General features: G+C 43.0%; 1 protein-coding gene across 5 annotated transcripts in view; it reads left to right on the plus strand.

Moving 5' to 3' along the window:
* The window catches only part of rptor (regulatory associated protein of MTOR, complex 1), a 183471-nt gene that overhangs the window by 157895 nt on the left and 11306 nt on the right, over window positions 1-14270 (plus strand). For 2 of the 5 annotated variants that reach the window (XR_003928108.1, XM_030048802.1), the window contains exons 29-30: window positions 3899-4024; window positions 9843-9890. Coding sequence is in view for 4 of the 5 variants with exons in the window: in XM_030048802.1 (XP_029904662.1) it covers window positions 3899-4024; window positions 9843-9890 (174 nt within the window). In the remaining variant the exon portion in view is untranslated. The remainder of the gene's footprint in view (window positions 1-3898; window positions 4025-9842; window positions 9891-14270) is intronic. The other 3 variants (XM_030048812.1, XM_030048820.1, XM_030048831.1) reach the window with 3 other exon arrangements.

Raw genomic sequence — 14270 nt, forward strand, 5'->3', positions numbered from 1 at the left:
GGCAAGGCCATTTGGCCTTTGGTGTTGCAACTTTTTTTAGGGCAGTAAGGCCACATGCCAGGGCACCAAGGCCATTGAGTAAAATGCATAACCTATGCTATGAATAAACATCATGACTTCATACAATTAAACAAAAAAACCATCACACAAAATACAATGCGATTATACAACTATACTGAAACAAGCTGTGGGCATTTCACTCTCAAAATATCAGTTTTTTGCTAGTATTCTCTCCGTTTCAACGGAAATACATGAGATCCGATTTAATAATAAATAGAGTTAGAGTCAGAGTCAGATATCATCACATTTACCTCTGAAATAAAGATGACAGTTTTCACAGAGGTGTTGATTTATTAAATGTTCATTTCAATGTACAGATGCAAACAAATTGACGAATTAATTAAATCAATGGCCTAGGCTACTCATAAAGACTAAACAAATTAATAACGATTAATAGGCTAATTAATAACTGATAAAATTAACACATTAATAACAAGAACAAAATTACAGCCTGCACATCTCCGTGTAAAATCTTACAGGTGTTGTCCATGGTGCTGAATCTGCCTTAGCGGGTACTGTCCGTGGTGCTGATTCTGCTGAGGCAGATTCAGCACCACGGAATCTCTGGCTGCGTCCGAAATCACTCCCTAATCACTATATAGTGCACTATATAGTGATTACGCCATTTTGTAGGTGTGTCCGAATGTTTAGTGATTATTAATGTTCACTATATAGTCCACTGGATGTATCCCACAATCCACCACGAAATGTAGTGGACATCCGATGGTCACTAACCGGTCACTAACCAGGCAATATATCCCGTCATGCAATGCGGACAAGCAACGCGACGTAATTAACGGTGCCAAACAATGAGCAAAGTAGTGTCCGAAGCATTCCGCTATTGAGTTCACTATATAGCCCACTACATTGAATTCCCTATATAGCGAGTAGGGAGTAGTGAATGAGTGAGTGATTTTGGACACAGCCTCTGTGAAAAATCCTGCAGGTACTGTCCGTGGTGCTGAATATTCTGAGGCATTTCATTCTCTCTATTATAAGGAAAACAACAAAACAGCAACCGTACACTAAAACACTGTGCATATATACATTTATTGCAATAAATTTATTGCAAGCGAGTAACTCTTCAGAGAGTTCTGAAGAGTCTCTGAAGAGTAACTCTTCAGAGAGGAGGTGATGTTAACAGGTGACTATGCCAGAGAGAGCTTTATTGGATCCACACCCTAGAAAGTCTACAACCACTAGGTCTAAATGAGGAGTTTACATGAGTGTTGTGCTTTAAACATATAGATGCTAGGCTCTACTATGCTTTATGATGACCACTACCTGATGTATGCATAGATTGTATAGCTTTGCTCTATTGCGTCCTGTTCTTTGTATTTGATTTGTAAATTATTTCAATGTATTGGTGTTTTCTGTCTTGGTAGACATTTTGAGTAATTAGGTCTAAATATGGCCTTTGTAGTCTACTATCTTTGGGACTGCAATTCCCATGATGCCTTTCTAGCCATTGCTATGCTTGTCACAGGTGTCTGGCATTTTGCAATCAAGTGATGTGACTACTTGAACCCTCATGCTGTATTCACTTGTTCTGTATGCCTGAAGAAGGTCTATGACTGAAAGCTTGCAGTAAATTTATATATGCACAGTGTGTTAGTGTGTGGTTGCTGTTTTGTTGTTTTCCTTAGTCCTTAAGTTCAGCTCCAGCACCTTTTCTAAGCGTATAGCTTATGGATGAGTGGTGGCTTTTTCTCACTGTCTTGTTTTTTATTCTCTCTATTATAGAAATTAAAGCTCCATAAAATTCACAGAAGATCTTGTTTAGCTCTTCTTTACTTACAGCTGAGGAATCAGCTGTTTGCCTGGTGTTTGTCAGGTAGTCTTGTTGACATTTGACGGCCCAAGATGTTGACCGGGCCGTACCGGCTTCATTTCCTGACCTCTCCAGCTGACCCAGCTCTTCACTAGTCACTCTCACGTATCTCTCCTTTTTCTGTTCTGTCTTGTCTTCCTCGTTCAGCCATTTATCCAAACTTAGGTCGCCAAAGAAATCAAAATTGACAACAAAACGGTCCATTATGCAGGCTAGCAAAGTTGACAGCGGCTTTTGATGCGGGTTTCAGTGAAACATTTCGTGTTGCCATGGAAACCACACAGACTCGGGCAATAAGATATAGGCGGAGTAATATTTTCAGTGATGAGATATTTTTCATTTGAGCATGGCTAGCCGTGCTGTCATGCTGATTTGAGCACATTCTAAACGTCTGATTGACCAATCAGATTGCTCGGTTGGATAATGTAATGGTTGTGCGCGCATGCAAAACATGGCTTTGCTTCAAAGCCACCAACATGAGCGGAAAGTCAATTCATTTTGGGTCGGGATTTGCTTTTTTTCCCCTCTGGATTTTCTTGCATCCATGACAACCTTGAGAGATTGAGCGCTTGGGGCACACCGGCCAAATTGGCCGTGAGGGGTACAATTATTTTCAGGGCACTACGGCCAGAGCGAGGGGCAACAATGGCCTGCTGCTAGTAAAGGTTAACTTTTATCCCATCAAAAAATAATATGCACTTATTCGGTCTTAATCCATTAATCATATTCTGAAGGATGTGAGGAAGGACATTCACAAAAAACTCTGTGTAAAAACATAAAATATGGACCATAAATCAGACTGAAGCTTTCATGGCTTGTAATGGCTTCTTCATACAAGCACATAGACAAATTAAACATCTATGTTTAGAATGGATGCCTACACACAGACACACACACCAACACATAAAAATCCATTCTTCTGGTGTTTGCTATCTTGTTTTTATTTTTATGCACTTCAATTTACTGTGGGCATTGCACTTTTGCTACGCATTCTCCTTTTGGCCTCTTGATCCTTCATTTGCTCTCTGCTGCATTTCAGTTTTTTTCCTTGCTCCTCCGTGACTCTCTCACTTAGATATTCTATTGTTCATCCACCCTGCTCTTCTTGCATCTCTGTCTTCTCTTTCTCAATTTAATTCAAGTATCACTTACATTACATTATACATTATACATTATACATAGTACATAACATTATACTACAACAAACTAGAGTTCTCATATTCTGCCCGAACCCGACCCGACCCGACCCGACCCGACATTTTCGGGTCGGGTGTTCTGTTATTGATTGTGACGTTTCATTTTTATGTGACTGGTAGAGAGAGTGAGAGACTGGATTGGATTTGGAGGCTAAACTTTCAGTGACAGACAGACAACCAGCTGTGCGAGCGCAGCGCAAACAAGTGAGAGAGAGTTGCAGCAGTATCCGGCTGTGCTGGCACACTCGGCAGCAGGGACGGTTTTTGCTATGGGCAGTGCAACTGCCCAGGGCGCAATCTACTTGGGGGCGCACGAGAAAAAAAAAAATCTCCAGTTTTCTAGACTACCGTATTGACCCGCACATGCCGCGGCACCATCAGTCGGCATCAGGCGTTCCGGCCGCGGCACCGTCCGATACCGCGCCCACCCGTCAGGTCTGCCGGATCTGACAGGTGATGCTGGCTGGTGCCGCGGCCGGCTCGCCTGATACCGACTGATGGTGCCCCGGTGCCGCGGCCGACCGGCTCTGCTAAATAATGGCGAATTTGGCGATTTTTTTTTTTTTTTTTTTTTTTTTTTTTTTTTTTTCGGGCTTTATCGGGCTGTCGGGCCTAAAGTTCGGCTAATTAGTCGGGTCGGGTCGGGCCTCGGGCTGGCCCAGTCCGGCCCGGGTCGGGTCGGGTCTTAATTTTCAGGCCCGATGAGAACTCTACAACAAACGCCTTTTTATGTTTATCGGGGTAAGACAAGTTACACCACACTAATACAGTGTAATATTCTCTCTCTGTCACCCCCTTTCCCCTCTTGCAGATGATGGAGCTTTGCGCATCTGGAAGAACTTTGCTGACCAGAAGAACCCAGAGATGGTGACAGCGTGGCAGGGCCTGTCCGACATGCTGCCCACCACTCGAGGTCAGCCCTCCACCAGCGCTCACAGTAAAGACCAATGCTCTATTCTATTATCTACCTCTTCACAGTACCCCCAAAGTACCTCCTGTAGTGATGACCCAAATGACCCCCCGCCAACCTTTCCCAGTCATACCTCCACATCTCCACCTAAAGAACAAGAAGGCCCAGCTGCCTTTACTAGAACCACACACATACGAGATGCCAGCAGTGCTGGTAGATTCATGCATGTTGACAGTCTAACATGATTTTATATGGTGCTTCATCAAAGTGCTGTTTTGAGGATTGTGGTCTTGTGTTGTGTGAGTAGAGCATGGCACTAACACAGCCAGGGTGTACAACTGCATTCCCACAAGGTCGCCCCATGCACAAGTTATGATTTTTTTCACCCACTACCACTGACCAAGAAACAACAAGGTCTCACACTGATTATCGCAGCCTGTAATTGATAAACTCTTTAAGTGAAGGATCACACTTCTCATGTTGACGATGCATAGTATAAAATAAAACAATGAGACACTATGGTGTGACCCTTTACTTAAAGAGCTTGTCAAATTAGAGAATAACACACCAAGTTCATCAAGCGCAATGAACAAATAGTCGACAAAAAATAAAGAAAAGTCACATTTTCACAAAGAGAACAGTAAGCTCGCTAATTAGATTAGAGGTTGAATGTGAATGTGCAGTGCTGGTTGCTAGCTCATCAGACCATCCTCCATGTTTGGTTGAAAATGCCAGCAGTGGATGCAGACTTCCAGAATAGAGTGGGTTTGCCTGGAAAATTAGTTTTGAGGCCAGAGATCTCTGGACATGGCAGCAGTCATTTCACACAACTGCAATGCCCTATAGTCATTTTGTGCTATGGCATAGTAAAAATCTTGCACTTTTAATGTAATGCATGTGCTTTGGATATGATAAGGCAGCAATCACATTTCAATTGTGAGAGCATACACAGCAACGTGTAGCACTGTGCTTGGGCAGCCATTTTCAGTGGCCGTAGTGTATTGCTCCATGTGGTTACGAGGTAACAAGTGGCTGCAAACTTGAACATGAGCTGCTACTGTAGGCATTGCTGACGTATGTCCCTCCTTATTAAATTCTGATAATCTCATTTGGTCATGTCTCACTGAAGTGACATGGATTAGCGTTGGACTTCAGCTCATGTTGTACCAAGCTCTGTGAAACGCTTAAGTGATCAACGACACCAGTTTGAAGCCAAAGGAAGAGATGTGAATTATGCTGCCACAGCTTCTTCCAAAGCTGATCAAGGCAGTGATCCTACTGGTGATCACCAGTGTGATCAATGCTTAGACACTTTAGATCAGGATGTCTGTCAAATGACATCAGTAGGGACCTTTACCCAGTTTAAAATCCATTAAATAGATATTTCCAAATGCCATTCATTATTTTTGTCTAATTTAGCTTTCGCCAAGCCATGCTGTGTGGTGATGTCATGATGATTGTTAATGTTGCTCCTCCCTGCGTCTGTCATTTCTGTCCTGATCAGAGGAGGCGTGGCCTACTTAGTAGTACTATCAGCCTGTGCATTATGTTTCATATTTCCAAACTTTCATTCACAAGCTTTCATCCCCAGAGAACACTTCTCTAATGCCACAGTAACGGCCACTGTTCAAATTGAATATTACAGACTGTCTTAGCCACTGAATTGAATAATCTCACTGCTTTCACGAGTCATCAACATAGCCACACAAGATCTTGTGCTCTTGGCAGTGCCACAGTCACCTCCTATCAAAGACCAGCAGTGTTGTCTATGCGTCAACACACGCACTCACACACCTACTCACACATGCCAGACAAAGTGCCCCAAAGTTTAGACAATCCCAGGAAAGTATTTTGCAAACTCACATGATAATTGAACTGTCCTGATGGGAGAAAAAGATGCACCCTCTGTTATTTGTTCTTGAAGCACAACCTGAAGCCAATTTTATGCACCATTTCCACATATTTGCAGTGATTACCTTATTTCTGTTACACTAGTGGCATTTTGGGCTTGTAGGTCAGGAGTCTGTATAGCTCTGCCAGTCAGAAGTGATGAAACACGAGAATTAAGTTTGTAGCCAACTCCAGCAATCAGAGCTAATATAACCTCAAACTTATTCTACATTCATATCATATCATAAGAAGTGGTGGACATTTAACGTTCACACACACACACACACACACACACACACACACACACACACACACACACATCCCAAATCATCTTCATGTATCAGTATTACATCAACCAGCGATCTGTAGATATTGCTCAGTTACTGTAAGCAGGTATGATTGCGTTAGCATGGGTATTCCTGATAATTGTGATTTTTATTAACTTGGACAGTGGACAGTCGGGGATTTTCTGCAGTGTTTACCACCTGTGTTCACACAGTCATAATTTGTGACATCAGTCAAAGGTGTAAAAAATTCCCACATTTTCTACTTGTGATTACTACAAGCCTGACATGAATGTTTTGCGCAGGCAGCAGCTTGTGTATGGGAAATCCAATATGAGATGACTGTGGCATCACTCTGCTCCTAGTCCAGGATGGCAGCAGCCAGTGAATTTTGGTCTTCTGCCCAGTTTTAAGCCATGACATTGTTAAATTGAAGCAGTGAAACACAGCAAGTAAAAGTACATATCATAGCTGAATTTGTTAAACGACACCTCAGTTCACTGACTAGCTGTGGAACTAGAGACAGGAAACACTACCTCTGTTCATCTAAAGTGGTTGGGTGCTCTACTAAGACAAAATAAAGGCGACTCAGTAGTAGCAGTAGAAGTAGCAGCACTTTAGATATATAACAAGATTATTAAAGGCATAATTCACCCATTTTGAAAAATGTGATATTATTTCACTTCCCCCCTAGCTGTTTTGTTGGACAGTAGTGGTGCTATCATCCTCTAATTGTTACTGAGTGCTGGATACTGGCTGGAGTTTTCTATTGTTTGTTTAGTGCCAGCCATCGTTTTAACAGAGGACCAGCACAAACAGCTTAGACCAAACAAGAAAGTAGTTCTACCTTTGATCATTGTTTTGAATATGGTCCACTTTTTATGCTCTTTTGGCTGTAAAAATTCTGCTACACATCATTAAACTCAAACTTTGTTGATTTAACCATTTGAGTGGATTAAGGCAGTTGTTTTTAAGAATGTTTGCAATGGGGAAGTTCACCTCAATGGCAGGAGGCTAACAGTTAGCATGTGGAGGATCCAGCCAGTATCCAGCACTCAGTAACAAAGAGAGGAAGACAGCACCACTACTGTCCTACAGAACAGCTGGGGGGGGAGTGATGTAATATTGTTGTCAAAATGGGTGAGCTATCCCTGTGCTTTCACCATGACAGGACTCATATTATGTGTCATGTGTGGCCTCTACTACAACCTTGGCATCACACACCCCGTTCTGGCCTGTAGGTCAACCCCACCCATCTGGAAGTTCCTGCTAATTATTAGCAAATATTTTAACCTTGTGTGACATCCACATGACACACGTCAGACACATCCACCCCCTCCTCAGAGGTTACCCACGCTCCAAATTCTCCTTCCCACTCCACATTTTCATTGCACTGCCTCAAGCGTTTCTCAGCCATCATGGATCTCTATTTTTGGGGCAGAGAAGTTTGGTGACATTGTGACAGCTGTAGGAATACTATTAATTGTATGTTTCTCACTCGCACAGATAACTTGATAATTTACTTGATTTTTTTTTTCACTAGCTACATATTACTATATCTCACAGTACAAAATGCACATTAGCCATATCCAGCACATTTTTTTTCTTTGTCTGATCTAAAATAAGTTCAGTACATCATCTATGACTCAGCCTGTTAGCTTCAGTAACACTTAACAAAGGTGATGCGTGTGGGTGGACAATCTTCGGACAGCGTTTTAGACCGGTCTCATATAGCGTTAGACGTGGATTTGGCTAATTGGAAGTAATGAGGGCTTGGCTTTCAGAATGACTGAGTGGCTGACTGATTGGCCGAGCAGAGGTGTGGACCACGTACTGTGTGCGCATATGTGTCTCCGTCATTACAGAGCAGAGTCACTAGTGCTCTGCGGGGACCTGCAGAGAGGTGACACACTTAACTACCATCACTGAGAAAACACACTGTCTCCCTGCTCCCTCCCTTCTCTGAGTCTGTGCGTGTGTGTCTGTCTCTCACACAAAACTGTCACGACACTATCACCGTTGGAGATTCATCTTCTCTAGAGGATTCTCCCTCAGTGAGCCACTGCCTAGTTTTCAGCTCTGCCAGAGACTTAAACATGTAATGGCGTGTTTGTTATCCCAGATGTGTCATTAGCGATGGTCCCCGTGTAGGCAATGTATTCTCACTACAGTGGACACATTGATTTTGTTATGGATATTTAACAGCAAATCAACAGAGATCTTTCTGACAAGCCTTCTGCTGATAAGAGTTCATGCTAAGCTTGTGTTGTTCAACTACTTTTGTTTAATGTGACAGGATGAAATGCAAACATAATGCTCCTGCGCTCTCTCTCATACACACACAGGGTTTTCCCCAGTGTATTACAGGCCACATAGGCCACCTGGACTATTAAACCTTCCCACCTGGCCTAATTAACGTATAGAATTACTGAGCATAGCTTTGAAAGTCTTTCAGATGGTGTAGCCTCCCTGAATTATATGTTTTCAAATTTCATTTTTTAGCACTGCTTTAATGACACTGGTAGTGTGCAGCCCATTGAAATATTGCACAGTTCTGTCATCATGCTGCCAAAAGTCCTGTCCTTCTCCATAGGCAGTTCCTGTAAGGCCTAACCACATTTCTCAGGGAGACTCTGGCATACTCACTCTCTTTGGCACACACACATACACGCACACGCACGCACGCACATACACACACACACACACACACACACACACACACACACGACTGTGTGTGTGCGCACAAACCTGCCCTAACTCATCTCCTCCCTATCCTTCATTAACATGCTTGTGTCAGATGTGCCTATTTCTCATTATTGAGCTACCTCAGACCCCTAGGTTATGTGTCTGTCTGGCTTGTTGTTACTTTGCTGTTTCTTTGATATTGTTTTGTTTTCTCTACCCCCTCATGAGAGGCCGAACAAGGCGGCAAGCTTTCCCGATGACGTACAACAGTGAATAACAATTCTCACTTCATTTGCGGTAATCAGTTGATGTGCAATTCTGGTAGCCACACATGAACTTTAATACCTAGCGATATTATGTCTGTTTCTTATTACCAGGCTCACTCAATGCCACCTCACTGCCTCACTCTTAAGAACATAAGCACATGTATTTGTGTGAGCACACACCCCTCTCAAGTCAAACAACAGTTCTCCATGAGGCGCTCTGCCCTGCCTGCCTTTTGCCCTGTGGTGAGGAGATTTGGGATTCTTTTCCCCTCAGGCTCATAGGTGGGCTGTGGGACCCTGTGTGTGCTTCCAAAGCCCAACGTTTCTAATGCAAAGACAGCGGGTTCAGTGAAATACCTCTCTCACTCTCTCACTCTCTCCTTTCAGTCTTTTATCAAAGCGTATCAGTATTGCTCATTTGGGAGATGCCATGCTGGGAAACCGCAGCCTTGTTCATGCCTCAGCTCCTTGTTATGAATGTATGTGTGTGGAGTATGAGTGGAGTGCACACTCATATAGTCATACTTACATGCACTTATGTAAGTGTGTCTTCCGGTGTGTGTGTATGTATGTGTCTCTGCATGCAGGGGGTCCTTGCTAATGTGTTGCGTGCTTTGGCTGATGTGCTTTTGACTTGCCTACTCCCCTGCTGTCCCCTCCCTCCCTGCCCTCCTCCCCTCCCCCCTCCTCCCTCCCTTTCATTTGCTCCCCTACCCGCAGGTCTGGCCAGAAGGGTCTCCATCTATCTTGACAGGAGTAAGCAAGGAGGTGAGTGCCGTCATTCTCTTCTCTCCTCCCTCTCTCTGCGGACCAAAGGAGCCACACTAAAAACCTGGCCTCTTTTGTTTTCTTTTATTTTCTTCTCACCGCTTATCCCCTCATCTGTCTGGTGACGCTTGTCCCTGGCTGTCATCTCAAAGGTTTCCCCTTTTAAACATTATGAAGACTAAGCTTGGAGGACGACGCTCACACAAGTGCTTCAAACATACTCTGTTCAAGAGACTGGCTGAAATTAGTTTCCATGAGTTATCAGGTTAAGGCAGGAAGTCAGATAATGCACTTCCATGTGTTGTGTTGCTCTGATGACCCAAAAACTCCAGTTTACATGCAGTAGGTCAGTAATCAGATCCCCTGTTACCCCCAATGTATCCCAGAGTGTAACTGCTGCCAACCATGGAGCTGCTTCGCTCCAGGCAGCAGCAGGTCAGACAGCCTGGTGAACGGCAGCACTAGTTTGTTACCAGTCTCTAGTTAGACTAATAAATCAGGCAGGCAGTAGCAGATGTGTTTCTTGTTTCCTTGCATTTTCTTCAGGTGTCACATTGATTATAAAATCATTGAGCATTCTTCAATGTCTTTGAGCACTTTTGTTGTCCCTTGCATCATTTATTGAGCCAGTTACTTTATCTGCTGTGATCTTCGGTGATACATTTGCACACATAAAAAAAACATTAAGAAATCCAAGTAAGAGTTTACATGATTCGGTAATCAGGTTTAATTCAGCGGAAATCTACCTGCGTTAACCAGGTTTTTCTTCATCCCTTACCTCGGTTATGGAAACCAGGTTTATTATTTACATGGCGTTTTTTAAATCAGATAACTGCCTTACGTGGGGAATAACCCAATCACTGAAGTGATGTGAAGACACTGAAGCACAACTTTGCATTTTTGACATTTTGACACAATCCACAAGCACAAACCCGTTCAGATGGACACTGTAAACATGCCCTTGTCGAACTTGTGAAGGCCAAGCTATCGTTTCATACAGGCACTGCCCCCATTTGTCGTCTTCACCTCAAAATGACTTCCTTCATGTTTAAAAAAAAAAAATACACTAATTTAGGCTTGTCCCTGAGGTGCCCGTGTTTAATTGGGAGCATGTCGGTGCCGTGTGATGTTAATAGTGGAGCGCTTACCAGTCCGTCTCGCCTGAAGGGCCAGTCTGTTAAACTCTAGAGGAACCGGTGAAATTAGGGGGCCACCAGACTAGGGAAACTGTTCCCACTACTGTTTAAGTATTATGCAAAGTGTGTCAGTGAAGAGAGAGAAGAAAGAGGTTGTGGGCAAAAAAAGGAGAGTAGTGGCAGATAATGTATAGGTGAAAGAGAACTATAGATATTTGGGATGTGAGATCAGAGGAACAGAGTGTGTGAAACAAACTGGACAAGTGGTTGAATGGCCAGACAGACTGATGGAAGAGACAGGTGTGAGTGAAATGGAAATAGAGAGAGCCGAGAAAAGGTTAGGTAACAGAGGAAACAAAGTCAAGAAAAAAGCAAACAAGCAAAAACAAAACAGTACAAGAGATGGAGACTCTGAGAGTGTTTATTTTCAGTCTGGTGGGAAGTGTGCGTACACACGCGCACAGAGAAACACAAACACAGATACTCATTACTCACGGTGGAGTTTTCATCAGTGTTTGTTCAGGAGTCGGAGGGGGTGAAGCACATAGACTTTATGTCCCTGCAGATGGAGAGCCGACCTAATTAAGCTCTGATGCAGATGCCGTTAATAATGTTTCAACCTTTTTTTTTTCCTCTTCATACCCTCCCTTCGCTCACTCTGTTCATTCCTGCTTCTGCAGTGACTCAAGATTTGGGATGCTTTTGTCTTCTGTTATCTTTCAGTCTTTTCTTTCTCACTTTCTTTTCGGGAAGGGGGGGGTGGCAGGCTGCTGAAGTTGTTAAAGTAGGGCAGCCCTCGCCTGTTTGGCTTTGGGGAGACAGACACTGTGTCCTGCTCTACATTTTGTTGCACTGCGTGGTGCCTTGTTAAGATCCAAGTTCCAGGAACCTACTGAATCCAAAACCTGGGACTTGGTGAGGAGCTTTAGAGAAGCACATGACTTGGAAGTTCCAGGGACGTCGTCAGGATTGCACCCGACTCACAGTTTCCTCAGTTGAATCAGATTCAGCTTTTCAAAATGACCTTTCACCTAGTTGTTGTTGTCTTTCCAACAATTAGAAAATGCATTCACCAAAGTTTCAGTGTTGATGGACAATGCTCATAAGAACCAAAGCTATCAAAATCAGTCATGATCATATGCAGCAGATTCATAAAGCATGGTTGAGTGTTGAAAATCTGTGGAATCTTTAAGATAGTTGCATAGAAATCTGAACTGACTGTGTGGCTTTGTTGGAGTAATGAGATGAAATAATAAGACAGCACACAGGTATTTCTGGTAAATGAAGCTCTTCAGAAACGTACTTGTTTAATAATTAGAAAATGTCCACAGTTAAACAATTAAACTGTTTAGGCCTTAATTGGTCTAAATTCATGGCCCTTTCACTGTTTCCCCTAGAATTTTATCTTACAGTGACATATAGCTTGTGTAATTTCAACAAAGGTGATCATTTTGACTTAGTATGGAAGTGTAATAGCAGTGTAATAGCTGTGTGTGTGTGTGTGTGTGTGTGTGTGTGCGTGCGTGCGTGTGTGCGTGCGTGCGTGCGTGCGTGCGTGCGTGTGTGCACATCTGCTCTGTTTACAGCCACACGTTGTCATCTTGATAGTGCGTACTGGCAAACACAAGCCACTTTTGCTCTGTTCTGTTGTAGCCCTACCATCTTCCACATTTTCACTTCAAAAAAGACTAAGGGAAACCGCCTTCTTAAAGGAACAGTTCGCCCAAAATACAATAGAGCTATTTCCCACGCTCAAACCATAAAACATTTACAAAGAACATCAGCAAACTGTATCTATTCATCCAAATTTGTACTTCAGTTTGTACTACAGTTTGGCAGTGTTTCCCAGCAGGTTCTTTGCCTCAGTGGCTGTGGACTGGGTCATGAATCCATGTCACTGCTGAGTGTTTTTACATGTAAATTAACGACAGTTTGATATCTACAAAAGGGATGCCCATCCACCCCCTGTTTTGGGGGGCTGGAAAAAAGGGAAGATAGCAGGTGGCAGATTGGAAAGCTTACCAAATCACACAGAAACTATTTGGATGGATAGACCACACCAGAGATAGGTGTGTATAGGCCTCTTGATATGGCATAATGGAAAAAGCAAGGTAAGAGGTTGGCAGTGAATACATCAGTCATCTCTCCTGATGCAGCAGTCACAGAATGTGACAGAATTTAAAACAGTATACCTGAGCTCAGATAATAAGAAACCTTGAATAATGCTCTTTTTTAGATGTTTGTTTTGTTTTGTTTGTTTGTTATGTTGAATACATATGTATAGGTTGCTATTTACAGCAATTCTTAGTCAATTTTGAATGTGCTGTGTGTCATTGTATATGCAAATGAACAATGTTTGCCTTTCCTCCATGTTGCCTGCACTCAGAGGTCCCTGTTCACTTGCTGGAAAAAGTCTCCTGCTTTAGCCGGCTTTAGCAAGTTACAGATCAAACTTCTGCATTTTTCACATTTTAATGTGAGGCCTATTCGAGACTAGTTTAGCACATACTCTACCTCAGTTTGTTCTCAAACTGCGGCATTATCAGTGCAATAAATTCTGGTTGTGGTAGGTTTTCTACCTTTCATGCCAAATGGAATACCACAGCCCTTTTTCTCTGTTTTTTTCTGGTCATGTAGCACCAATTTAAAAAATATTTGTACCTTTCTACTGCATACACAGCCCAGTTTTATGAGAAGAAGGTCTTTCCAGTGGTGTGTTATTCCTTTAATGTTTGTTTGTATTGTGCCTCTCAAAACTTGGGCACGCACAAGATGAGTTTCTCCTGCAGGTTAAGGGTTTCTGCTCTCTGGAGCCAGTTACCAGCATCCAAAGGCTAGAAAAATACACTGTCAGAGATTCTCCCTACCAGTCAGAGCAGTACCAGAGAAGTTTAATACGGGGCTCCTGGAGGAGCTTTTCAAAGCAAACAAGAACGAAAGGAAGGGAGAAAAATGCAGAGTGAGAAAAGAAGCAAGACGGCCACCGCGCTGGTTTAATGCACTGCAGTGTGTGGGAGAGCCAGTCCATCACTGGAGATAATGGTGCAGAATGAGGATGCAGAGAAAGCCGCCTTCTCGAGAGATGAGAGAATGAACAAAACAAAGATATTTATGGAGAGAAATGGATAAATATATCACAAATTAGAGAATGTCTCGGCTAAATTGGCACGGGAGCATAGCAATCTACCACAACTACTCGCAGCCTGGCTGTTTGCAGTGTTGACACCGGCTTATTAAGCTAGCA

Source organism: Myripristis murdjan, chromosome 1, assembly GCF_902150065.1.
Source record: "Myripristis murdjan chromosome 1, fMyrMur1.1, whole genome shotgun sequence".
In the NCBI taxonomy this organism is placed as follows: Eukaryota; Metazoa; Chordata; class Actinopteri; order Holocentriformes; family Holocentridae; genus Myripristis; species Myripristis murdjan.